Source organism: Apus apus, chromosome W, assembly GCF_020740795.1.
Source record: "Apus apus isolate bApuApu2 chromosome W, bApuApu2.pri.cur, whole genome shotgun sequence".
Classification (NCBI taxonomy): domain Eukaryota; kingdom Metazoa; phylum Chordata; class Aves; order Apodiformes; family Apodidae; genus Apus; species Apus apus.
In genome coordinates, this window is record NC_067311.1 from 3,755,053 (window position 1) to 3,781,174 (window position 26,122).

Below are 26,122 nucleotides of genomic sequence, written 5' to 3' on the forward strand. Positions count from 1 at the left end.
ACTCATTGGCAGGGCAAGCTGAGGAGCAGAAAAGGCCCTGATGCTGTGTGAGCACTACTTGGCAGTAACTAAAACATCCCTGTATTATCAACACTGTTTTCATCACAAATCCAAAACATAACCCCATACAAACTATTATGAAGAAATTTAACTCTATCCCAGCCAAAACCAGTACACCTGAGTATGGGATTACACTTAAGGAATAACTTATACTAACCTTCCAGTAATGAAACTCCCTTGGACATTTTAAAGCTTTGTATTTATGCTCTTATTGTAGCTAACTGCATGTCTTTCAGATGAACTATTCTGTATCTTCTTTTTAGAACTTATCTTCATAAGCAAAGACCTAAATAGCAGATATTCCATGGGCTTTGTTATATAAAATTAGGTTTTGATAAAAGTATTATTTTCTTAGACTATTAAGGGAATCTTTGATTGTTTTTACTTATGTTTAATATTTGATCCCTCTTGATAAAATAATGTTACTATCTTTTGTTGTGTTTTTTTTTTAATGCATCCTTAGTACACTTTAAAATTTCTATTAGTTTTTACATGTAAATCAAAGAAGGATAAATATTCATCTATCATAGCTACTGGAACTGTGTGAAAAATGCATGTGGTATGCTTGGGATACCAATAAATGTATCTTTCATGATCAGAATTCCTCAAATGTTTTGCTGAAACTATGCTCATTAAACTTTATATTATTATTATACTTGTAACATAAATCTTACTGTAACTATCTTCAGTTTCCTTAAAGGAGACATGTTTATTGTCCATAATGAATTGGAAGATGGCTGGATGTGGGTTACAAATCTACGCACAGATGAACAAGGTCTTATTGTAGAAGACCTGGTAGAAGAAGTGGTAAGCAATTTTATATTCAAATCTGTTGCAGAACTGAGATTTGACTTTTTTTATTATTAATTTTGTGTGTAAGTTTACATTGAAATAAACCCAAACTAGTGGCTTTTAACTGCCTGACTTTATGTACTTTTCTAAACCTTCCTGCAGTAATCGAATCTGCCAGTTTTTAAATAGTGTTACAAACCTTTAAGTCTAATTCAGTATCCTAAGTACTTATTCACATTATCCAAACAAGTTCATGTGCAAATGAATGATACTGTTGAATTTATTAGGCAGCTTCCTAAACTCACCAGTCCTGATAAAGAACTTCCTAGTAATTCAATTGCATTCTTTTTTTTTAAGTATGTAATTTTTTTTTAAGGACAAAGAGTGGGTTAAAAATATATTGATAAATTAATTAAGAAGGGCTTATGTTAAAGTCAGAAAGCTAAATAGATGACCTAAAGATAATTGAATTGCTGCAGGAAAAGAGATGATTTAATGGACAAAAACACCCATCCCACCCTCACACATACTTTTTTTAAAGAAGATCACCGTTGCTTTAGAGTCCTGATGTTCGCTTTCTAGCATATATATTTTGCTATTAGTAGAGTTTGTTTCATGTGTTTCTCACATCTATATCAGGATGTGAATGGCTAAATTGAAATGACAGTGTTAGAATATCTAACTGTAGATAGTGGTTGAAGTTCAGGAAAGTTAAGTTACCACATGTAAAGAAGGACTTGAAGAGTGACAGAAACAATCTTTTAAAATGTTATGGCTGAACTTCCACTTAGTGAAGTTGAAAATGTCTTTACATGAACTGTGCAATAAACCATCTAGTTAAAAAATGTCTTGGGCTTTTTAGTGCTGTTTATTTCTACAGAAGATCTTAGCCTATGAAGTTTACTTTTCTAAATTCAAGCATACTGTTCTCATGAACTTAATATGTTAATTCTCCTATTAGGGAAGAGAAGAAGATCCACATGAAGGCAAAATGTAAGGATTTTTGTTTTGTTATTAAAAGCAAATAATAAAATAACCATTTGTAAACTTTAGCTATGAGATTGGGAAAGTGAACCAAAGCTGTTTGTACTTGTTTTTTGATCTTGAGACTTTTCTATACTAGCTGTTGAAGATGCATAGGTAATTGACATGAAATCTTATATTAGTTATGCCTAATGTTAATGGGTTTTGCAGTGATAAAATATTGGATGAGTCTCTGTGTAATCACTTTACTCAGAATATGTACAATGAATGGTGTGGTGTTTTCTCATTGGTGAGGTTTTTTTATACACCTACAGTTTACCTTAGGTAACCTTTTTTCAGGTCTGCTCAACTCTAAATGCAGGAGAGGGATCAAAGTATCATTAGAAGAATGATAGCATAATAGTAACACTTTATATTAGCCTTGTGCTAACACTTAAAGTGAAAACCAGGAGGCTATAGACTCCCTGTTGGAGACGGTCCAGAGAAAGGCCACAAAGATGATCAAAGGGCTGGAGTACCTCTGCTATGAAGACAGGCTGAGGGAGTTTGGGCTTTTCAGCCTGGAGAAGAGAAGGCTCTGGGAAGACCTTATAGTGGCCTTCCAGTACCTAAAGGGGGCCTACAAGAAAGCTGGAGAGGGGCTTTTCACCAGAGAGGGTGGTAATAGGACAAGGGGTAATGGTTTTAAACTGAAAGAGGTTAGATTTAGGCTAGACATCAGGAAGAAATTCTTCACCATGAGGGTATTAAGGTACTGGAATAGATTGCCCAGGGAGGTTGTGGAAGCCCCCTCCTTGGAGGTGTTTAAGGCTAGGTTGGATGAGGCCTTGTGCAGCCTGGTCTAGTATGAGGTGTCCCTGCTCATAGCAGGGAGGTTGGAACCTGATGATCTTTAAGGTCCCTTCCAACCTTAACCATTCTATGATTCTATAATCTGTTTGCAGTGAATTCCAACTTGTTAAATACAAACAGAACAAAACCTAATACTATACCTAATACAATTTACAATGAACAATGAATTGATATTATGGGAAGCTGTTGATTATTATGTTATTTTCAGTAGTAAAGATGAGTAGCAAATGAAAGTTACTGAAAATTTATAGTAGCTGGATAACTTCATCTGTCCTCCATTTGCTTGCTATAATTGAAGCTGCTGCCTCCTGTATTTATTGCCCAGTTTGCAGTCTACAAAGGACTGATGACTGAAGACATAATTTCTTGGTGTTTGTTTTGGGTTTTTTTTAATAAGGGAAAGAAAATAATTGGTGTGTGGCTTCAGTTTACTGGTCCCCAGTGTTCTGCTAGTCAGTTTGGCATAGCAGCATAACAGTAGTAAGGATGCTTTCAAATACAGGAACTTTTTTTTTTTTTCTAAACAAAGTAGTTTGTAGCAGATTCTTAATAGTTTTGATACTTACTCATGCTGTTCAGAATATTCCAAGGGGGGCAGAGATTTCTGCAAATATTCCAATAGCCAGAGATTCAGAGATTGTCCTGTAAAGGTAATAATAGAAAGCAAGTTAGAACTAGAGCTCTTTTTTGATGTGTAAACACACACGTGCATGTGTGCACACACTCTGCAATGAAAGGCCATATTTCTAGCTTTCCTTTAAAGGACAGGATGAGCTCTTAAGATGTAGCATGTGGTGTGCCACATATAAACTGAATAGCTGTGCAATGTCAAGCTCTTTCCTATAATCATAGGTATATCAGGTTGAGACTGGACAGATTGCTATATGTTTAGGATGATGCTCTGACACAGAACTCTGTGGAAGGTGCAAGATATGAGATGAAAGCAATTTGTATTCAATAGTTTAACAGACATAGGTTTTATTTCCTCAGCTTCTAGCAAGATTTAATTTTAGTTATTCTGTATGGTATATAGCTTTCATTAATCTCTTTATTTGGGCTTTGCATTTCACGCTTAAAATAAATTGCTATCTGAGAGTGATGTCAAATATACCTGTCAAATTATCTAGCATTTAGAGAATGCCTATTTAATCTCTAAACACACTTGAATTTGAACATCTACTTCATGTTGGACACTTGTACTGAAATGAGTTTATATAACTGTAGATATTTATTTTTCATTCTGTTGGAGAAAAACAGAATTGCTGAGTAAAATAACGGTTGCTAATATAATCTATATATACCAGATTTTTAAAATAAAGATTAATTCATAGGTGCCAGAGCCTTAGATGTCACAACAACTAAAAAAGAGAGCTAATAGTCTTGCTTTCTAATTTTTCTCTTCATCTTTAAGATGGTTCCATGGGAAGATCTCAAAACAAGAGGCTTACAATTTGCTGATGACAGGTACTTGTATTTCAAATGGAAATACAGTGGTAGTGGATTGACACCAAATAATCCTGTTTATAACAGACTGCAGCAAAACCAGGTTTTTTCTGTATGAGCATCAGACCTGTGGTTGCTACTACACTGGAAAAAAACCCTCATGGCTGAGCACTGAGTTTTTATTTTTTTAATGTTCTCTAGTACAGTTAGTTTCATAATTATAATTGAAATAGTTATTTTTTAAAGATTTTTGTAATATATAAAAATAAAAACTTGGGCTTCATGAAAATGCTGAGAAGAAAATACTGTTATGTATTTATCAATGTTTTTTAGTCCTATCATAGAGGAAATAATTTTTCAAATGAAAACATTAAGATTTCTGACTCATACTGTCAAATAACATGCCTTAAATATGGAAACAAAAATATTCAGGTATTTTGAAAACATTGTCAAACCTCCCACATGCACACCATATGCTCTTGTAAAGAAGTGGCAAAAGTGGGGATAGGTTGTCAGCTACAGCCAAATGATTTTACATTAACTTTGAAAGTTTAGTACTACTTCATCCCATTTGGGTGAAGAAGATTACTATTGGAACTTATATCAGACTTTCTCCTTTAAGTGTGCAATTTTTGCTAATTTGTAAAGAAAGAGCTTTGATAAGAGCTCATAAATGACACTAAGATAAGTAACAGTGAATAACACTGTATTACGATATCTTTTCAGTTGGTCAGGTGTGCAGTTTTCTTGTGAGGCCTTCAGATAATACACCTGGTGATTATTCACTTTATTTTCGGACCAGTGAAAATATTCAGCGTTTTAAAATTTGCCCAACATCAAGCAATCAGTTTATGATGGGAGGCAGATATTATAATAGGTAAGTTTTAATAGTTGTGTGTATATATTTTTGTAAAGAATTTGTATAATGTATTGCTGATAGCTTACTGATGTGATAATACGATTTCAGTATTTCTTAGAGTTTTAACTAACTTGCTTAGTAGTTAGTTGTAACTAAGCACATTATAAAAGCCTTCAAAAGCTTAAGTGTAACTTGTTTCTTTTGAAGTATTTTTCTCCTTCTGTAAATGATTTTCTTCACCTTATAAATTGGTTTATGACTTGTAATTAGGTGAATGCTGTGTTGTCTTGGAAGCTACTATTTATAATAGGAAGTTTTGTATATATGAAAGGGGAAAATTAAAATGTTAGTATTATCATTCAGTAGGGATTTTAAAATATAAACAATAGAAATGGGTATTGACAAGAAAGGGAAAAATTATCTGCATTCACTAGAGGCTGAAGAAGTACTACTTGTTTAAATGCATCTGTTAAAACAGTTTTCATTTTCAACTTTTTTATAATAAACTATTTCCTTAAATGCTCTGAAGTTATCTGCTTTAAATCTGATACTAGTATTAGACTGGAACTTTAAAAAATCTTCCTTGGTAGTAGTGTTGTTTTTCTTAATATTCTTCTCTTGCTGTTTTAGTGATTGTAAGTGGGATTAAAAAATGGATAAAATAAAGCCAAACTGTTCTTTGTTTGCAGAGTACTGATTACAATTATAGTCACAGAAATTGTAGACCAAGATTTTCCATACAAAAATAAGAGCCTGAAGAATAGTAAGGAAACCAACTCAAAAGCTGACTATTGTTTTATTTCCCAGGTAATCTGAATATCCAGACATGGGACTGGAAGATCTGCAACCTATATAAGCAATGTTACGTCTCTAATTATATTCCAAAAGCAAGCCATGATGGGTGATCATGGGGCAAAATTCCTGGGTACATCTTGGGAATCTAGTGTTCTTTGATGCATAGAAAGACTATTTTTTTCACTAACCTTTTCCCTTTTCACGTTCTCCCACCATTCTGTATAAAATCACTCAAAAAATCTATTGATGAGTATAACTAGCAAACTGTATTTAGACTCTCTCATATGGAGGTCTGCTTTCATTATTTCTTATATCACCTCTACAAAACAGTCAATCTGTAGTCTTTTAGTTGTCTATTTAAGGTCCTAATATATATGAAATGCTAAATACATATTGAATGAATTATTTTGACTATATAATGAAATATTACTTTCCCATGGACTTCAGTAAAGCATATAACTTTGGTGATTTGTGAATTTAATGGATAAAATAGACAGGTGAGTACTGGAGTAATACCTACTTCTTCATGTAAAAATTGGCAAAGTCTGTTTAGGGGGGGCAATTCTGCTAACTGCATATCACGAAATCTCAAACAAAAAATATATGCTTACTAGCCTTTGGCCACACCATCCTGAATATTATCTCAGAAACGAAGCAGCATTAGACCAAATTAGTACTTGGACAGAAGACTGCTTGGGAATACTGAGTCCAGGTGTTGTAGGCTTCTAGCAAAGGGCCATGAAGTTGATGAAGGGATTAGAGTGTTCCTAACAGGGAACTACAGGCCTGTTAGTCTGACCTCAGTGCCAGAAAAGATTATGGAGCAGATCATCTTGAGCGCTATCACATGGCACATGCAGGACAACAAGGTAATCAGGCTCAGTCAGCATGGGTTCATGAAAGGCAGGTCCTGCTTGACGAACCTGATCTCCTTCTATGACAAGGTGACCCACTTAGTGAATGAGGGAATGGCTGTGGATGTTGTTTACCTGGGTTTTAATAAAGCCTTCAACACTGTTTCCCACAGCATTTTCCTGGAGAAACTGGCTACATATGGCTTAGACTGCTGTACTCTTTGCTGAGTAAAACACTGGCTGGATGGCCATGCCCAAATAATTGTGGTGAATGGAGTTAAATGCAGCTGGCGGCCGGTCACAAGTGGTGATCCCCAGGGCTCAGTATTGGGGACAGTTCTGTTTAAAATCTTCATCAGTTATCTGAATGAGGGAATCAAGTGCACCCTCAGGAAGTTTGCAGATGACACCAAGTTGGGAGGGAGTGTTGGTCTGCCTGAGGGTAGAAAGGCTCTACAGAGGGATCTGGACAGGCTGGATCCATGGGCCGAGGCCCATTGAATGAGGTTTAAAAAGGCCAAGTGCCGGGTCCCACACTTGGGCCACAACAACCCCATGCAGGCTGGGGAAGGAGTGGCTGGAAAGCTGTCCAGTGGAAAAGGACCTGGAGGTGTTTGTCACCAGCAGGCTGAATATGAGCCAGCAGTGTGCCTCCTGGCTTGTATGAGAAATAGTGTGGCCAGCAGGAGTAGGGAAGTGATTGTCCCCCTGTACTTGGCATTGGTGAGGCTGTACCTCGAATACTTTGTTCAGTTTTTGGCCCCCCACTACAAGGAAGACATCGAGGTGCTGGAGTGAGTCCAGAGAATGGCAATGAGGCTGGTGAAGGGTCTAGAGCACAAGTCTCACAAGGAGTGTCTGAGGGAACCGGGGTTGTTTAGTATGGAGTAAAGGAGGCTGACGAGAGACCTTGTCGCTCTCCAGTACTACCTGAAATGAGGTTGTAACGAGGTGGGTGGGGGTCTCTTTTCCTAAGTAACAAGTGATAGAACAAGAGGAAATGGCCTGAAATTGTGCCAGGAGAGGTTTTGATTGGATATTAGGAAGAACAAGGTTCTGGTGGAGGCACCAGTCCTGGAGCCAGGTGTTGATGTCTTAGGTTCACCTGTTTCTTTTAAAGCCTCTCCCCATTGCTGGCAGGATTGAGGAAAACACTACCTGTACTTGCTTTTGGAGTATAGGCAGAGATGTAGTATTGCTTATATAGATTGTAGAACTTCCAGTCCCATGTCTAGATATGCAAACTACTTGGAAAATATAACAGTATTTAAATGTAAGATAGCATTTATTAAGGCTTCACTTCTGATTTTAGAAAGCGTGGTAGAATAGGCATACTTTTCCTACCATGAATCTCATGCCCCTTTCTCCTCTCCATTTGTTTTATTTCTGAAACCTAACCTTCCCAAAAGAAAATTAAAAAAAACCCTTGTAAGATTTATGGAGGGCAGGCAGCAGCACAGGGTGGTGTATCTGGTGATTCCATGTCAAAGTAGAAGATAAACATTGACCCAACAGTTATACATTGAACAAGCTTTCAAGTTATCATTAATTTGCGAGATGAGACAATTTGAGACTAGAAGATTAAAGTTGTTGGAAACCTTTTTTATTTTATATGATAGATTAATCCAATTTTTGATAGCCTGAACTATATGGACTTAACATAGAATCATAGAATCATGGAATCATAGAATCATAGAATATGCTGAGTTGGAAGGGACCCATTAGGATGATCCAGACTAACTCCTGTCCCTATGTAGGGAACCCCTAGAATCACACCATGTACCTGAGAGCATCATCCAAATGCTTCTTGAACTCAGGCAGGCTTGGTGCTGTGACCACTTCTCTGGGGAGCCTGTTCCAGTGCTCAACCACCCTCTGGGTGAAAAACCTTCTCCTGATATCTAACCTAAACCTCCCCTGATTCAGCTTCCTGCCATTTACCCGAGTCCTGTCATTGGTCACAGGAGTGAAGAGGTCAGTACCTGCCCCATCTCTTCCCCTTGTGAGGAAGCCATAGACTGCAATGAGGTCACATGTTAATTCTTTTTCTGGATTCTTCACTCTTTGAAATGTCAGCAGTTGCAATAACTTTGAATTTATCTGTTAAGTATTAAAAGAATTATGGTGCTCATGATGATGAGACACTTCTAAAATTATCCAGGAAGCTAGGATCTGGGCAGCCTAATAAGCTCTATGCTAAACATTTTACAATTACTAAAGTGACTGTAATTTAGTATTGAGATTCATCTTTATTTCTCCATATCAAACAAAATTTAACCATTCATTATTTTAATTCATACTTATTTATACCTTCCTTTATGTGTAAGTATGATTTTGTTGCTGTCAGATGCTGAAAAGAGTTATAAACCATTTTTTCCTATCCCTTAGATTCTTTCTGTGGTCAGTCTGATTTCATGCTTTACATTTTACTTGTTAGATAACTTGGATCCCTTGCAAATTAATTCTCAAGTGTGTTTGAAGATATGCAATATCTTTCTGTTTGCAAAGTTTGGCTTGTTCATCCATTTGGGCTGCTTTAGTGGTAAGACAATATACAGTGACCATCTGAGTTGAGTTTGTGTGGGGAGAGAAGAGTGCCAAAGAAAAAAATCCCTTAATCACTCCATCAAGGCATAAAGTCCTAGTCTATATGGTACTCTAACTCCAAAATGAGTTTTCAAATACAACTTGGTTTATTCTTTAGCTCATTTTATAAAATTGGAAGAAATCAGGCAATTGCTTCTTATGTTGAGGCATGACTCCTGTTTTTTTAACCAAGGAAGGTGAAGTGCCATTGACAGTCAAGGTATTCTCGATTTGATGAATGAGGAAAATATTGTATAAAGTTGCTTTATTATTGATTGCCCTCATAACAAGATGTTTGCAATAGCTGTTCAACATGCAAAATACAAGTGATTATTTTATGCAGTGTGGTAAAGCTTATTTTTTTATGGAAAAAATGGCATATGCATATTGTATATCAATAAAAACAGAAATTTATTTGATTTTTAGTAATACCAAGAAATTCAAGTCACTTTACAAACCTGAAAAATAAAACTGTTCGTGGAAAGATTAATTGACTTAACAAGCATACATGAGTTCATAGCTTTAGAAGAATGAAATAGAGAAAAGACAGTGAGGTGGATTGAGAGCTGGCTGTATGACAGATTTCAGAGAATGGTGATCAATTGATCAGGGTCGAGTTGGAGGTCTGTAACCAGTGGTGTCCCTCAGGGATCAATACTCAGTCCTGTCTTGTTCAACATGTTTATCAATGATCTGGATGAGGGGACAGAGTGTATCCTCAGCAAGTTCGCTGATGATAGAAAACTTGGAGGGGTGGCTGACACTCCAGAGGCCTGTGCTGCTGTTCAGCATGACCTGGACAGGCTGGAGAGCTGGGCAGAGAAGAACCTCATGAGGTTCAATAAGAGCAAGTATAGGGTCCTGCACCTGGGAAGAAAGAACCCCAAGCACCAATAGAGGTTAGGGGTGGATCTGCTGGAAAGCAGTTTGGAGGAGAAGGATCTTGGAGTCCTGATAGACAGTAAATTATTCATGAGCCAGCAGTGTGCCCTTGCTGCCAAGAAGGCCAGTGGGATCCTAGGTTACATAAAGAAGAGTGTGGCCAGTAAGTCAAGGGAGGTCATTCTCCCCCTCTACTCTGCCCTGGTGAGGCCACAGCTGAAATACTGCATCCAGTTCTGGGCTCCCTAGTTCAAGAGAGACAGGGAACTAGGGGAGAGAATCCAGAGGAGGGTGACAAAGATGACTGGAGGATTGGAGCATCTCTCTTATGAGGAGAAGCTGGAGGAGCTTGGACTCTTTAGCCTGGAGATGAGAAGGCTGAAGGGAGACCTTATAAATGTATACAAGTATCTAAAGGGTGGGTGCAAGGAAGATGAGGGCAGGCTCTTCTCAGTACTTCCCAGTGTCAGAACGAGGGGCAATGGGTACAAATTGGAACATAGGAAGTTCCATTTAAACATGAGGAAAAACTTCTTTACAGTGAGGGTGATGGATCACTGCAATAGGCTGCCCAGGGAGGTTGTGGAGTCTCCATCTCTGGAGATATTAAAAACCTGCCTGGATACAGTTCTGTGTAAAGTGCTCTAGGTTATCCTACTTCAGTGGGAGAGTTGGACTAGATGATCTCTAGAGGTCCCTTCCAAATCCAGCAATTCTGTGATATCCTTTTAAATCTTTCAGTGTACAGTTAATGCTTGAGCTTCAGTGACTTAAAATATGTAAGCAGAAACAGCTGCCTAAAAGACATGAGATAAATGTGAACAATAAGTTTTCTGCATAGAAATGAAGTTTATTTGAAATAGGTTGCTTTGAATAAATGCAAGTAGATGAGTAATGGGAAAGTCATTAATTATAACTGGCTTAAAAGCAGAAAACTGTTTACATTTAGCCCATATCTGAGGGCCCTTCCAACTCCAGCAATTCTGTAATTCTGTGAAAAAGCAAAGAAAGATGTCTTTCTATTGTTTTATTTACATTTTTTATTATCATTTTAATAGTTTCCTATATCTTTCTTTCCTTCGGACAAAATTTTATCCAATTGTAATAGGCCAAATAACTCATCATGTGTACCTTATTTGATTACGTTTATACACACAGATAACAGTATATATGAAGTGAGAAAACAAAGTATATTTTGTTCTCTGCTTAATTACTTAGTTCTTTATTTTCAGGTTGATATTTTGCATACAAATTATTCATCTGTGTTGATGTTAAAGTTGGTTCTCTTTGTTACTGTATAACTTTCAATAACTGCAAAAATAAGTGCAAATCTGATACACTGAGTTTTAGATTGCATCTGTCACTACTTCTGATCCGTTAAAATACTATTTAAACCTGATTCTGGTAATTAGAATGCAAGCTTCTCCATAGAGGAGTGTTACTGACTGGGTAGTTAATTTAGCATGCTATCTTAGTGATTTTGAAGTATAATCTGTATAATCTATGTTACAGAACATTTTTATTTCCCACTCCTGTCTTCCTAGAAAGAAATTGCTTTGCATAGTTTGAAGTATCTCATATTACCCTTCCTAAGTTACTCTAGGACTTTGGAGATTATTACCAATAAAATAGCAAATTTCAGCTTGGTTGGAGAGCTGGGAAATGCACATGTTACTTCTATGTGGAAAAGGTAGTGTACTCATTTGGCATTGTGGTGGGTTGACCTTGGCTGACTGCCAGGTGCCCACCAAGACCCTCTCTTACTCCCCCTCTTCAGTGGGACAGGGGGAGAAAATAAGATGAGAAACTAGTGGGTCAAGATAAATGCAGTTTAATAAAAAAAAGCAAAGGCTGCACACAGAAGCAAAGCAAATAAAAAAAAATTGTTCTCCACTTCCTATCAGGAAATGATGTCCAGCCACTTCCTGGGAAGTAGGGCCTCAGTGCATGTAGTGGTTGATTTGCAAGACAAACACCTTAAAAACTAATGCTGCCCACCCCCCCACCCCCCCTTTCTCTTAGCTTTTATTGCTGAGCACGATGCCTTATGGTATGGAATATTCCTTTAGTCAGTTTGGGTCAGCTGTCCTGGCTATGTCCCTTCCCAACCTCTTGACCATCCCCAGCCTGCTGATCTTTGAGGAGTGGGGTTGGAGGGACATCCTTGATGCTGTGGGGGCACTACTCAGCAGTAGCCAGAACTTGTTATCAACTTCTAGCTACAAATACAGAGCACAGCACTATGAGGGCTGCTATGGGAAAAGTTAACTCCATCCCACCCAGACCAAATACAGGCATATTCAACAACAAATTGAAAATGTTTTGTGGAGTTTAGAATGAATACATTATGAGTACAGTTCTGTGAATTTTCTTGACTTCAATGTATTTAGTAAATTGTCATTGCTGCAAACGAGATTATGATGTTTAACACTTAATTTTTATTATAAATTTGTGAGGAAATGTAGTGTGATTGCATGGAAAAACAAATTCTCATGCAGAACAAAAATATACTGGTTTAACATTTTTAATCTTATTTTTCTTATTTGAACAGTATTGCTGAGATCATTGAACATTATAGAAAAGAACAGATTGTTGAAGGATATTACCTTAAAGATCCTGTTCCAATGCAGGTAAAACTTCATCTCTCTGAGTACTTGTTATTGAAGATACTGACTTAATCCTCAAATATTTAAAACATAGGAACTGAATTACAGCAGAAGTATCCATGATAGTTAAACAGCATCATCCCATCCTGAATGAGCTTGGTTTGAGCTTGTGTTTTTCTTTAATTTTATCCTCATATGCATTCACTTATCTAAGGTTGGCTTGTAGTAAACAGAAGATATGCTAAGCTTTTTCTGTGCTCTGGAGTGTAAATACTCTATCTTGTGCTCCCAGCTCTGGTCCCTGACTGAACCAATGCTGTGCCTTAATACCATGTTGGGGTGGGTGGGGAACTAGGCTGCCCTCCATTCTTCTGTTTCTGGTGTCTTTTTTCCCCCAGAGAAAACCTATATACACAGAAAAGCTTCAGAGATCATCAGGGGCTGGGATTGCAGGGTGTCTTCTGGAACGTTATTGCCCGGTAGCATAAATTAATCCTAAGAGACAATCAACAAACCTGTCACGGTTTGGCTCTGAGTTGGCAGTCAAACCAATAACAGTAATGCTCTCAATCCCCCCCCTCCCCCAAGGTAGGGAAAGAGGGAGAAAAAAAATGAGAGAGAGGCTTTCTGGGTTGAAAAGTGAAACAAATTTATTTTATTATTAGTGATAGGGGAATATATATATTTATTATATATATTATATATAATATATATATTATATATATTTATAAAGGGATGTGCCTCCCGTCCCTCCTCCCCCGGCAACTCTAACAGCAACTCTTCTTTCTGGTGACTCCTGGATGAAGGGGGGAGTGTCCAGGCACATGGATGGGGTCCTCAGATGTTGACTATGAAGAAAAATGGAAAAAAAACCCAGAGAGAGACAAAGAGAGGTCGATAGAAGCGACAGGGAGCAGGAAAAGAGAGAGAAAAAGGAAAACAAAGGCTTGACTTTTGTGATGTCTTAGCCTATACCGAAAGCCAAATAGACAAAATATTATGAGAAGGGAATATTCTGATTTGCTGATCCTGCCTTCAGTCTAGTCTGCTCACCCATGGGGGGGGGAACTGCAGACATGAGCTTCAGAAGAGTTGTTGTTATCAGTCCACTGGCACTGCTAAAAAAAAGTTCCCTGAAAAGAAAAAAAAAAAAATGCAAAGAGAAAATTCACTTCATCCTGGCTCAAACCAGGACATTCCACCCCTATTCTATTCTCATAATATTTCACACAAAGTCTATCAATTGTCAAATTAAGAATTCTCTCCCAGTGTTGGATTTCCTTGAGGAAACTGAACTTCACCATCTTCCATCATCACACACCAAGTAGGTCCAGGTCCCTGAGCAAAAACAATTCCCCGGACAGGTTTGTCTTTGCTAGAAGCAGGATAAACCCAAACACTTTTTCCCAACAAATTTCTTTCACATACCAGAGAGAAAATCTTATAGGGATAGGCTGAGCGAGCTGGGGTTGTTTAGCCTGGAGAATAGGGGGGACCTTATCACTCTCTTCAACTACCTGAAGGGACGTTGCAGTCAGGTGGGGGCTGGGTTCTTTTTCCAGGCAACTAGCAACATGGCCTCAAGCTGTGCTAGGGGAGCTTTAGGTTGGATATTAGGAAGCACTTCCTCATGGAGAGGGTGATTAGACATTGGAATGGACTTCCCAGGGAAGTGGTGGAGGCACAGTCTCTGGATGTGTTCAAGGAAAGGCTGGATGTGGCACTTAGTGCCATGGTCTAGCTGATGCGGTGGTGTTAGGTCATAGGCTGTACTTAATGATCTTAAAGGTCTTTTCCAGCCTTGGTGAGGCAATGTAATGTAATCAATTTGCCAGGCCTCCCCATACCTGTACTTAAACCACCTCCCCTCATACCACAAAGGTTTCAACCATTTAGCTTGCTTAATTGCAGTGCATGTTTCACACTCGTGAATCACCTGCGCAATAGTGTCCATGGTTATGTCCACCCCATGGTCACGAGCCCATCTGTATGTTGCATCTCTACCCTGATGACCTGAGGCATCATGGGACCATCGAGCTAAAAACAGCTCACTTTTGTGTTCCAAATCTAAGTCTATTTTAAACACTTGGGCAGCCTCATCTGCTTGTTGGTTGTGTTGATGTTCCTCATTAGCTCGACTCCGAGGCATGTGTGCATCTACGTGACGCACTTTCACAACCGATTTCCCTACCTGAGCAGTGATGTCTTTCCATAGGTCAGCCACCCGAATTGACTTACCCTTTTGCTGCCAGTTGTTCTGCTGCCACTGTTTTAGTCACCCGCACAAGCCATTTGCTGCCATTCATGAGTCAGTGTAGAGATAGAGTCTCGGCCATTCTTCTCGTTCAGCAACATCTAAAGCCAGCTGGATGGCTTTTACTTCTGTAAACTGACTCAATTCTCCTTCTCCTTCATCTGCTTCTGTAACAAGTCATGTAGGATTCCATACAGCAGCTTTCCACCTCCAGCGGTTTCCTACAAGACAGCAGGAGCCATGAGTGAACAGAGCATATTGTTTTTCAGCCTCAGGCAGTTGAATATATGGTGGTGCTTCTTTGGCTTGTTTCACCACTTCATGAGGTGGCATTCCAAAATGCATGCCTTCCAGCCAGTCTGTAATCACTTCCATGACCCCAGGATGATTTGGGTTCCTTAACCGAGCCTGCTGGGTGATTAAAGTAATCCATTTACTCCTGGTAGCATTGTTGGCATGATTCACAGGAGGAGCATTACTCATGAACATCCACTGCAATACTGGTAATCGGAGCGCTAGGAGGAGCTGCGCCTCAGTACTGATCACTTCCGCAGCAGCTCTAACTCCTTCATATGCTGCCAGTATTTCCTTTTCAGTTATGGTGTAATTGGCCTCGGAACCTCTGTAGGTTCTACTCCAAAATCCCAGGGGACAACCTCAAGTTTCCCTTGGTGCTTTCTGCCAGAGTCTCCAGTTATGACCATTGTTCCTGGCTCCAGTGTAGATTATATTTTTGATGTCTGGACCTGTTCAAACTGGTCCAAGGGCTATTGCATGCACAATCTCGTCTTTAATCTTCTCAAAAGCATCCCGTTGGCCAGGACCCCACTTAAAGTCATTCTTCTTCCAGGTCACCTTGTAAAGAGGTTGCATGATGTGACTATAATCAGGAATGTGCATCTTCCAGAAACCAACAGTCCCTAAAAAGGTCTGAGTGTCCTTTTTGTTAGTTGGTGGGGCCATAGCTGTTATTTTGTTAATCACGTCTATTGGGATCTGGTGATATCCATCTTGCCACTTGATTCCCAGGAACTGGATCTCTTATGTAGGTCCCTTGACCTTGCTTCTTTTTACAGCAAAACCAGCATCCAGAAGAATTTGGATGTTCTATTTACCTTTCTCAAAGACTTCTTCTGGTGTGTCACCCCACACAATGATGTTGTCAATGTACTGTGGGTGTTCTGGAGCTCCACCCTTCCCCAATGCGTCGTGGATCAGTCCATGGCAAATGGTTGAGCTGTGTTTTCACCCATGTGGCAGTCAATTCCAGGTGTACTGGACTCCCCTCCAGGTGAAAACAAACTGTGGCCTGCACTCTGGTGCTAGAGGAATAGAGAAAAAGGCATGACCAATGTCAACAGTGGCATACCACCTGGCTGCTTTCGTCTCCAGCTCATCTTCTAGCATGTCTGGCACAGCAGCACTGAGTGGTGGTGTAACCTTATTCAGGCAACGATAATCCACTTTGAGCCTCCACTCGGCATCAGACTTTCGCACTGGCCAAATAGGACTGTTGAAGGGTGAGTGAGTCCTGCTGATCACTCCTTGGCTCTCCAATTGCCGGAACAGCTAATGAATGGGAATCACAGAATCTCTGTTGGTATGAAATTGTGTTCTGTGCACTGTTGAAGTGGCAATTGGTACCTGTTGGTCTTCAACCTTCAGCAGCCCCACTAGAGAAGGGTCATCTCAAAGGCCAGACAAGGTATGTAGTTGTTAAAAATTCTCAGTCTCTACAGCTGCTATACCAAAGGCCCACCGGTATCCTTTTGGGTCCTGGAAATATCCTTTTTTGAGATAGTCTATTCCAAGGATGGAAGGAGCATCTGGGCCAGTCACAATAGGGCACTTCTGCCACATATTACCAGTGAGATTTACATCAGCTTCGACAATGGTCAGTTCTTGAGACCCTCCCCTCACTCCAGAAATAGTGACATATTCTTTCCCTTTATGATCTGATGGCATTAAGGTGTACTGTGCACCAGTGTCAACCAAGGCTTTATACCTTTGTGGTGCTAATGTGCCAGGCTGCCAAATCCACACAGTTCAATAAATTCGGTTGTCCCTCTCCTCTCCCTTGCTGGAGGCAGGGCACCTCTAATATTGAGCATTAGAGGTCGATGCACCATCCTGGTTGAAAGACTGGTTGCTGGAGCTGCCTTTTTCCAAGAAGAACCATCTACTGCACCTTTTTTGTCTAGCAGCTCTTGTACGCGTAGCTGGAGAATATCAATAGGCTTATTAACCCAGGTTCTCATATCTTCTTTATAATAATCATGCAAGAGGAACCACAGGTGGCTTTGAAGTGGGTCCCATCTCTCGCTGTTGTCTCATAGCAGGGCATCTCTTCTTGATGGCTGCAACAAAAGCCCTTTTTTCTGTGAGAGTACATAACAGATATATCCTAGAATATTATCTGTGTCATTATCGTAGCCACATTATATTATATTGTTTTTTATTGGTAAGTATCAAAAAGTGCAAATTTTATGTTGTATTACTAGATTTCTGCATTATTATTCTGATCATTCCTTTATTGCTGATTGCCTTGTCATCAATGCTTTCCAGTTATCTGGTACTATTAACTCATGCTCTGTAATGTGATTGAGACAAAAGTGAGGAAATTTGAATTCCAAGACTGATCCTTGAAAAGCTTCACCTAGTAACTTTTCTTGCTCTCCATAATTCTTTTTGAATTGTGGCAATCATCTTCATTTTGGCTTTTGTATATCCATTTATTGTTCCTGTATCAATAACTTTCTCTGCATTGACTAATTTTCCATGTGAGACTGCATAAAATTCTTTTTAAGTTTTTCAGATATATTTATGACTCAGCTTTGTTTAAAAAAAAAAGTTACTGGTGGTGTAATTACATTTGATTGTGTGTTCTCCCACATGCTGTCATGCTCTATGTATTTGAAGAAAGAAAAGTTTCAGAAGCCTTGCATACTATTTGGTTCAATCAAAGAGACTTTTTGTTTCTAATTAGAAAATTACTTTTAAATATTTGTCACTAGATCTATTATTTTGTACATTGTTTATTTCATAGCTATGTTATGGAGATTATCTTGAGTTAGTAAAAAATAGGGTATTGCTTCCATTGTGAGTCCTGTAATTCCTATTACTGAAATGTTTTTTGTCTTGCTGTTGTCCTGTTGTTCAAAACCATATTTCTTATAGATATATGGGGGGAAAGGGAGAAAATTATTTAGTACGGAGCCAGTGCATATATCACTTCATCTCAATATTGTTCTCACTGCTTGATGGTCTTGCTTTTTATGTTTTCTTATGGCTAAAGAACTTTTGCTGATCAGCTGACTCATTAAGGTCAAACTTGGCTTGGCTTTTGGCCATTCTACCTTGGTATTTACATTTTCACATATTAGTTTTCTGTGCGAATTTCTCCTTTTTCTATTTCCTGTTTCTGCTTTCTCCTATTGTTTTTTGTTAGAATGATACTCATTTAGGACATGAGTGCTAATAAGATTAGTGAGGGATTGTGCAGCTTTGTGTGTTAATAATTCAATTTTATTTGTGACCTGGACCAATCTTGTTGATTGAGAGTTTATCCGTAATTACTCAGTCCCACAAGTCTTGGTGGAAGACAGAGGCTAAATAAACTTTAAAGGCTTGTGTAAATTTTGCCTAAATCACTATTAAAGATGCTGCTTTCTATTTGGTGTTAAATAAATGCAGATGCTACTTTGTGAAAGTTGGTCTGTATTTATAGAATAAGAGAATCACAGAATCATTAAGGTTGGAAGGGACCCTAAAAATCATCAAGTTCCAATCCCCCTGCCATGAGCAGGGAACCCTACCACTAGACCAGGTTGCACAAAACTTCATCCAACCTGGCCTTAAAAACCTCCAGGGATGGGGCATCAACAACCTCCCTGGGCAACCCATTCCAGTTCCTCACCACCCTTATAGTGAAGAATTTCTTCCTAATATCTAACCTAAATCTTCCCTCTCTCCGTTTAAAACCGTTGCCCCTTTTCCTATCACTATCTTCTCTGATGAAAAGCCCCTCCCCAGCTTTCCTGTAGGCCCCCTTCAAGTACTGGAAGGCTGCTATAAGGTCTCCCCGGAGCCTTCTCTTCTCTAGGCTGAATAGCACCAATTCTCTTAGCCTGTCTTCATAGCAGAGGTGCTCCAGGCTTTTGATCATCTTGGTGGCTGTTCTCTGGACCCTCTCCAACAGGTCTATATCTCTCTTGTGCTGAGGACACCAGAACTGAACACAGTATTCCAGGTATGGTCTGACCAGAGCAGAGTAGAGGGGCAGAATCACCACCCTGGCCCTGCTGGCCACACTTCTTTAGATGCAGCCCAGGATGCGGTTGGCTCTCTGTGTTGCGAGCGCACACTGGCGGCTCATGTCAAGCTTCACATCTACTACCACCTCCAAGTCCTTTTCCTCGGGACTGTTCTCTAGCCATTCTCCCCTCAGCCTGTATTTGTGCCTGGGGTTGTGCCGACCCAGGTGCAGGGCCTTGAACTTGGCCTTGTTGAACTTCATGAGGTTGGCATTGGCCAACCACACCACAGCTTGGTATCATCAGCAAACCTGCTGAGCATACACTCAATCCCACTGTCCATGTCTCCAACAAAGCTGTTAAACAGCACTGGTCCCAATACTGACCCCTGAGGGACACCACTCGTCACCTGCCTCCATTTGGACATTAAGCCACTGACCACAACTCTCTGGGTGCGGCCATCCAGACAATTTCTTATCCACCAAGTGGTCCATCTGTCAAATCCATGTCTTGTCAGTTTGGAGACCAGGATGTCATGTGGGACAGTGTCAAACGCCTTGCACAAATCTAGGTAGATGACGTCAGTTGCTCTGCCACCATCCACCATCTCTGTAGCCTTGTTGTAGAAGGCAACCAGATTGGTCAGGCATGACTTGCCCTTAGCGAAGCCATATTGGCTGTCACCAATCACCTTCTTATTTTTCATGTGCCTTCGCAGACTTTCCAGGAGGATCTGCTCCATGATCTTGCCAGACACAGAAGTGAGACTGACCGGCCTGTAGTTCCCTGGGTCTTCCTTTTTCCCTTTCTTAAAAATAGGGGCTATGTTACCTTTTTTCCAGTCAGCATGAACCTCACCAGAGTGCCATGACCTCTCAAATATGATGGACAGATGCTTAGAAACTGCATCCGCCAGCTCGCTCAGGACCCGTGGGTGAACCCCATCAGGTCCCATAGATTTATGCAGCTTCATGTTCTTTAGATGGTCACGAACCTGCTCTACTTCTACAGTGGGGGGTAATTCACTCTCCCAGTCCCTGGTTTCACCTTCTGTGGCCTTTGTGTTGAGGCTGGAGCACTTGCCAGAGAAGACTGAAGCAAAGAAGTCATTGAGGACCTCAGCCTTCTCAATATCCTGTGTTGCTATCTCACCTATTTCCTTCAGGAGAGGGCCTACATTCTCCTTGGTTGTCCTTTTCTCCCCAACATACCTATAGAAGCTTTTCTTATTGTTCTTAACATCCCTGGCAACATTTAATTCTAGCAGGGATTTGGCTTTCCTAATCTGATCCCTAGCTGCTCAGACAACCTCTCTGTAATCCTCCCAGGGTACCTGCCCTAGATTCCCCCCCCTGTATGCTTCCTTCTTCAGTTTGAGCTTTTCTAGAAACTGCTTACTCATCCACGCTGCCCTCCTGGAGTTTCTATCTGACTTCCTCTTAGTTGGGATGCAACACTCTTAGGCCTGGAGAAGGTGATCCTTAAATAACAGCCAGCTTACATAGGCCCCTCTACCCTCCAGGATGTTATCCCAAGACACTCTCTCGAGCAGATCCCTGAAGAGGCTGAAATCTGCCCTTCTGAAGTCAAGGGTAGTATGCTTACTGTGAGCCCTCCTTGCTGCCCTAAGGATCTTGAACTCCACCATTTCGTGGTCGCTACAACCAAGGCTGCCCTTGAGCTTAGCATCCCTCACCAGCCCTTCCTCGTTGGTGAGAACAAGGTCCAGCATAGCACCTCTCCTTGTTGGTTCCTCAACTACTTGGAAAAGGAAATTATCATCCTTGCACTCTAGGAACCTCCTGGATTGTTTGTGTTTTGCAGAGTTGTTCTTCCAACAGATGTCAGGATGGTTGAAGTCTCCCATGCAGACCATGGCATGTGAATGTGAAGCTGCTCCTATCTGTCCATATAGTGCCTCATCTATATTATCCTCCGGCTCAGGCGACCTGTAGCAAACCCCCACTGTGATGTCGCCTTTGCCTTTCTTCCCCTTAATTTTAACCCGTAAGCTCTCTGTTGGCACCTCATCCGTCCCCAGGGAGAGCTCCATGCACTCCAGCTGGTCTTTGACATAGAGGGCAACACCCCCACCCTGTTTTCCCTGTCTGTCCTTCCTAAAGAGTTTATAACCCTCCATTCTGATGCCCCAGTCATAGAAGCCATCCCACCAGGTCTCAGTGATGCCAATGAGATCATAGCCCTGCAGGCTCACCCTCATCTCTAATTCCTCCTGTTTATTCCCCATGCTGCGTGCATTTGTATAAAGGCATTTAAACCTTATTTTTCTTCCCATAATTGTGGCCTAATCATTCCATGTGAAATAGTTATATTGCACTTCTACCAAAAGTATTGTATTCAATTGTATTAGTTTGTTAAGACATATGAGAGAATAATAATAAATAATTGATAGCATTCAATAATTTTTCAGTTGCAGCTTCTTCATAGTATGCAATTGTTTCACAGTGATTTCTGAGCTTAAAAAAATGTTGATTTCTTCCTTGTTACCAGCATCAAGAACAAGTGCTTAATGATACAGTGGATGGAAAAGAAATCTACAATACAATTCGTCGCAAAACAAAGGATGCTTTTTATAAAAATATAGTCAAAAAAGGATATCTTCTAAAAAAGAGTGAGTTCTGTTTGCTTCTCTGAAATGTTTTTTTCCTAAAAAAGCACAGAAATGGATGCATTTTTTTGGTAGTACTGGTACTAGTGGAAGCAAAATTGAAGTGAGCTAAAGATGTCAGCCTGTAAAGGATACAAAAGGTTCTTTTTATTTAAGAAGTACATAAATAAAAAGATATAATACACTAAATGATACACAATATAAAGATGTTGATTGGCAGTTCTTGCCGAAAACATCAGAAAAGAGCACAAAAGCTAAGTGCCTTTTATAAAAAGTAACATTTGGATTCAGTAAATGAAGTAAATTTTCATAAAAGGTATTCATATTTAATACACAACTTGTTTAATTTTAATCTGATCCCATGGGTTAAAGAGAAATAGATTAACATAAATCAGTACATTCATTGGAGACCAGAGATGGTTTAATTTTGTTATTCCAAGTTAGGTAATATGTTTAATTTAAAATGCATATTTTGGTGTACAAGGTACATTGAGACTTTATTGAGATTCTAACACTGACACAGTCAACACAGTATAGAATAACCAGATTAAAAACTGAATCATCTCAATATATCCCTGAAGAACTACCATTGAGCAAGATGGAAGTTCTGAGGAAGCTAGTCCCTTTCCAAGTATCATGATTTCAGTCTGTCTGTTTTCACTAAATTTGATTTAAAAAAAAAAAAAAAGTAATAACATTTATGCATATGACAAAGACAGCTAAAACAATAAATAACAGATAGTGATCTGGATAGCAAGCAAAAGTGAGAAAGAAGGTAAGCATTTAAATATAGCCAAATTTAAAGGATGCATTCAAAGGAAATAAGAACTATATCATCTGAATAAAGCAAGGAAAGCTGCTTGCACTTCTCTTGAGAGTGCTACTTCTGAGAGAACGTATAGAGGAATGTGGTAGGTTGAGGAATCAGCTGAGAATGAACTTGAAGTAAAAATCTTTACCTAAACAGGATGATGAGGTACTTTAAATGTGCAAGCAAGAGTACTGAGTAGGTGTGAAGAGATGCACATACCTGCATACAGAAGATAAATTAAAAAAAAATCACTCTTCCATCTAGTAGAGTATAATAACTGACCTGTAGCCAGCAGTGTTCCCTAGGGGTCAATGCTGGGTCCGGTCTTGTTTAATGTATTCATCAATGACCTAGACAAGGGTATCAAGTTCGCTGATGATAGAAAACTGGGAGGAGTGGCTGGCACACCAGAGGGCTGTGCTGCCATCCAGCATGACCTGGACAGGCTGGAGAGTTGGGCAGAGAAGAACCTCATGAGGTTCAACAAGGCCAAATATAAAGTCCTGCACCTGGGGAGGAAGAACCCCATGCATCAGTGTATGTTAGGGGTTGACCTGCTGGAAAGCAGCCCTGAGGAGAAGGATCTGGGAGTCTGGATAGACAATAAGTTAACCATGAGCCATCAGTGTGCCCTTGTGGCCAAGAAGGCCAATGGAATCCTGGGATGCATAAGGAAGAGTGTGGCCAGTAGGTTGAGAGAGGTCATTCTCCCCTCTACTCTGCCCTGGTGAAGCCACAGCTGGAATACTGCATCCAGTTCTGGGCTGAGGGCAACAAAGATGATTTGGGGATTGGAGCATCTCCCTTATGAGGAGAGACTGAGAGAGCTGAGACTTTTTAGCCTGGAGAAGAGAAGGCTGAGAGGAGACCTTATTAATGCCTATAAGTATCTAAAGGGTGGGTGCAAGGAGGATGGAGCCAGCCTCTTTTCAGTAGTTCCCAGTGACAGGACGAGAGGCAACAGGCACAAGTTGGAACATAGGAAGTTCCATTTAAATATGAGGAAAAACTTCTTTACAGTGAAGGTGACAAAGCACTGGAACAGGCTGCCCAGAGAGGTTGTGGAGTCTCCTTCTCTGGAGATATTCAAGACCCACCTGGATGCAGTCCTGAGTAATGTGCTCTAGGCAATTCTGCTTTAGCAGGGGTTTGGACTAGATCTCTAGAGGTCCCTTCCAAGTACAACAATTCTGTGTTTCTGTGAACTGGATGCTAAAGTCAGTTTTTCAAAACAGTGAGTACAAGTGCTTGTTTATGAAGGGCTGTGGTGGATCTTTGATTATCAAATTGAAAAATAAAGACTGAATGTTTTTCTAAAAGGTACTGTGATTTATGTATTAATTAGTTACAGAAAGTTCCTTATAAGTTGTAATTCAGAGGACATTATACAATGAGTGATTTATTTTTGGTTTAGTCAATGACTAAATCTATATTTAACTGATACATCTAATGTGTCTTCCAACAAGCCTTGACATTTAAATCTCCGGTTATTCATTTTTTTAAATGCTTTTTAATGTGTAAATGTGAAACTGGTCAAATATTTTTTATAGGTGTGCTTGGGGCATGGTTGTGATCCAAGTTTGTATATATTGTATTTCCATTTCTATTCTTCAGTCATTCTGATTTAAGATATTGTGATGTAATCTGTTATGCTGATTGGTTGATTAGAGTTAAGGAAAAATTTTCTCATGTCAAGAGAAATCTATTTCTTAATTAAAATGGCCATAATAAATTGGATCACTTACAGCATCACACATTATTTGCAAACTGTATAGACACAGTCTTTTCACTGATATGAGTAGAGGTCATGTGCACTTGCTTAATCCTGTTGAGATGAATGAAAATGTTTGGAGAACCATCTAAAACTGTACTTGAATCTGTGAAGAGGGTATAGTTTTAGCTAAGTGCTGAAAAAAATTGAGTACATGCACTCATGTTATTACTTAAGCATGATTAACTGTACATTGTTCTTCTGTTCATATTTTTACAAAATCCTTATTGCCCTCTTTTTTCTTAATTTACAAAATTTACATTTTCTTTAGAACATTGTAACTTCTTATTTGCTTTCCTTACAGGTAAAGGAAAGAGATGGAAAAACTTGTACTTTATATTGGAAGGAAACGATGCCCAGCTTATTTATTTTGAAAGTGAAAAACGAGCCACAAAACCTAAAGGATTAATAGACCTTAGTGTGTGTTCAATCTATGGAGTACATGACAGTTTATTTGGCAGGTAGGGCACTGGCTTTTAATTCTTGTACATGCAGCCAGACAACTGACTACTAGTCTGAGACAAAATAGGGACAATATGTCACTAATGAACAAATTGGCTTGGCACAATAAACTGTAGCAGTACAAAATATTTTTATAATCCTTGACAAATGAGTGTAGATACATAAAATGGCTAAGATTTTATAATTGTATTTAAAGCTTTAGAAGAATATATAATACTTATTAAATGGTTAGTACATGATCCAATATATGTTTTATTGGTCGTGAGAGCTGTGGAACATTTTCAGATGAGGAATTCCTTATGTTATGTTATGTTATGCTATGCTATGTTATGTTATGTTATGTTATGTTATGTTATGTTATGTTATGTTATGTTATGTTATGTTATGCTATGCTATGCTATGCTATATGTTATGTTTATAGCTTCCTGAACTAAAACAGCAAATCTATAACGCATAATTAATTGGTTGGGAACTAATGCTGAACCTATGCATCATTTAAAATGTTTGTGGGGAATAGTCCTCATTAACAAGTCTTACGTTATCAGGTGTATTTTGCCTCAACTAAAGTAAGTGTACATGCATATTCAATGCAAACTGTTCCAAGTTTCCTAAATATTCTGAAACAAACTAGTTGAACTGCAGTGCAATTTTCTTGAAATTACATAATTTATTCAAACCGAAATGTACTTTTGAAGCATGTAGAAACTTTTCTTGATGGGGTTTTTCCTGTTTCCAAGTGCGATGATGTTATGTTTTTGTTTTGTTTAAGGCCAAACTGTTTTCAGATAGTAGTTCAGCACTTCAGTGAAGAGCATTACATCTTTTACTTTGCAGGAGAAACTCCAGAACAAACACAGGTGAGAGCTTTTGTTAAATATAATTTTTTGTTTTGTAGTATTTAATAATATTATCCTTCCCTAATAGAAAACAAACGTACCACAGATGATGGCTATGTCTGCATTAGCAAATGTTACCATGCAGTAGTAACAGATCTGTAAGGGAAATAGTTATTGCTGAGAATCCAGCACCTACATCACCTGCACTTTAGGAATTTTGCTTTGGACAATTTCTAGTCTGGTTCCATTAGATATTTCTGGAGAATATATTTTGGAGTAGTTCAGTAAAAAAAAATAATTGTTTGCTCTCCAGCACTCTTCCATGTAATGAACCAGAGCATGGTAAGTGGGAGTTTTGCTTCAAGACCACGTTCCTGATATGAATAAAATGCT

At 39.2% G+C, this 26,122-nt stretch overlaps 1 protein-coding gene across 4 annotated transcripts in view; it reads left to right on the forward strand.

The window, feature by feature from the left end:
* Nucleotides 1-26,122, forward strand: part of LOC127395160 (ras GTPase-activating protein 1-like) — a 117,538-nt gene that overhangs the window by 50,345 nt on the left and 41,071 nt on the right. For all 4 annotated transcript variants that reach the window (XM_051641647.1, XM_051641648.1, XM_051641650.1 and 1 more), the window contains exons 5-12: nt 750-867; nt 1,814-1,845; nt 4,100-4,152; nt 4,858-5,008; nt 12,659-12,737; nt 21,732-21,852; nt 24,736-24,892; nt 25,663-25,750. In XM_051641647.1, the coding sequence (XP_051497607.1) occupies nt 750-867; nt 1,814-1,845; nt 4,100-4,152; nt 4,858-5,008; nt 12,659-12,737; nt 21,732-21,852; nt 24,736-24,892; nt 25,663-25,750 (799 nt within the window). The remainder of the gene's footprint in view (nt 1-749; nt 868-1,813; nt 1,846-4,099; nt 4,153-4,857; nt 5,009-12,658; nt 12,738-21,731; nt 21,853-24,735; nt 24,893-25,662; nt 25,751-26,122) is intronic.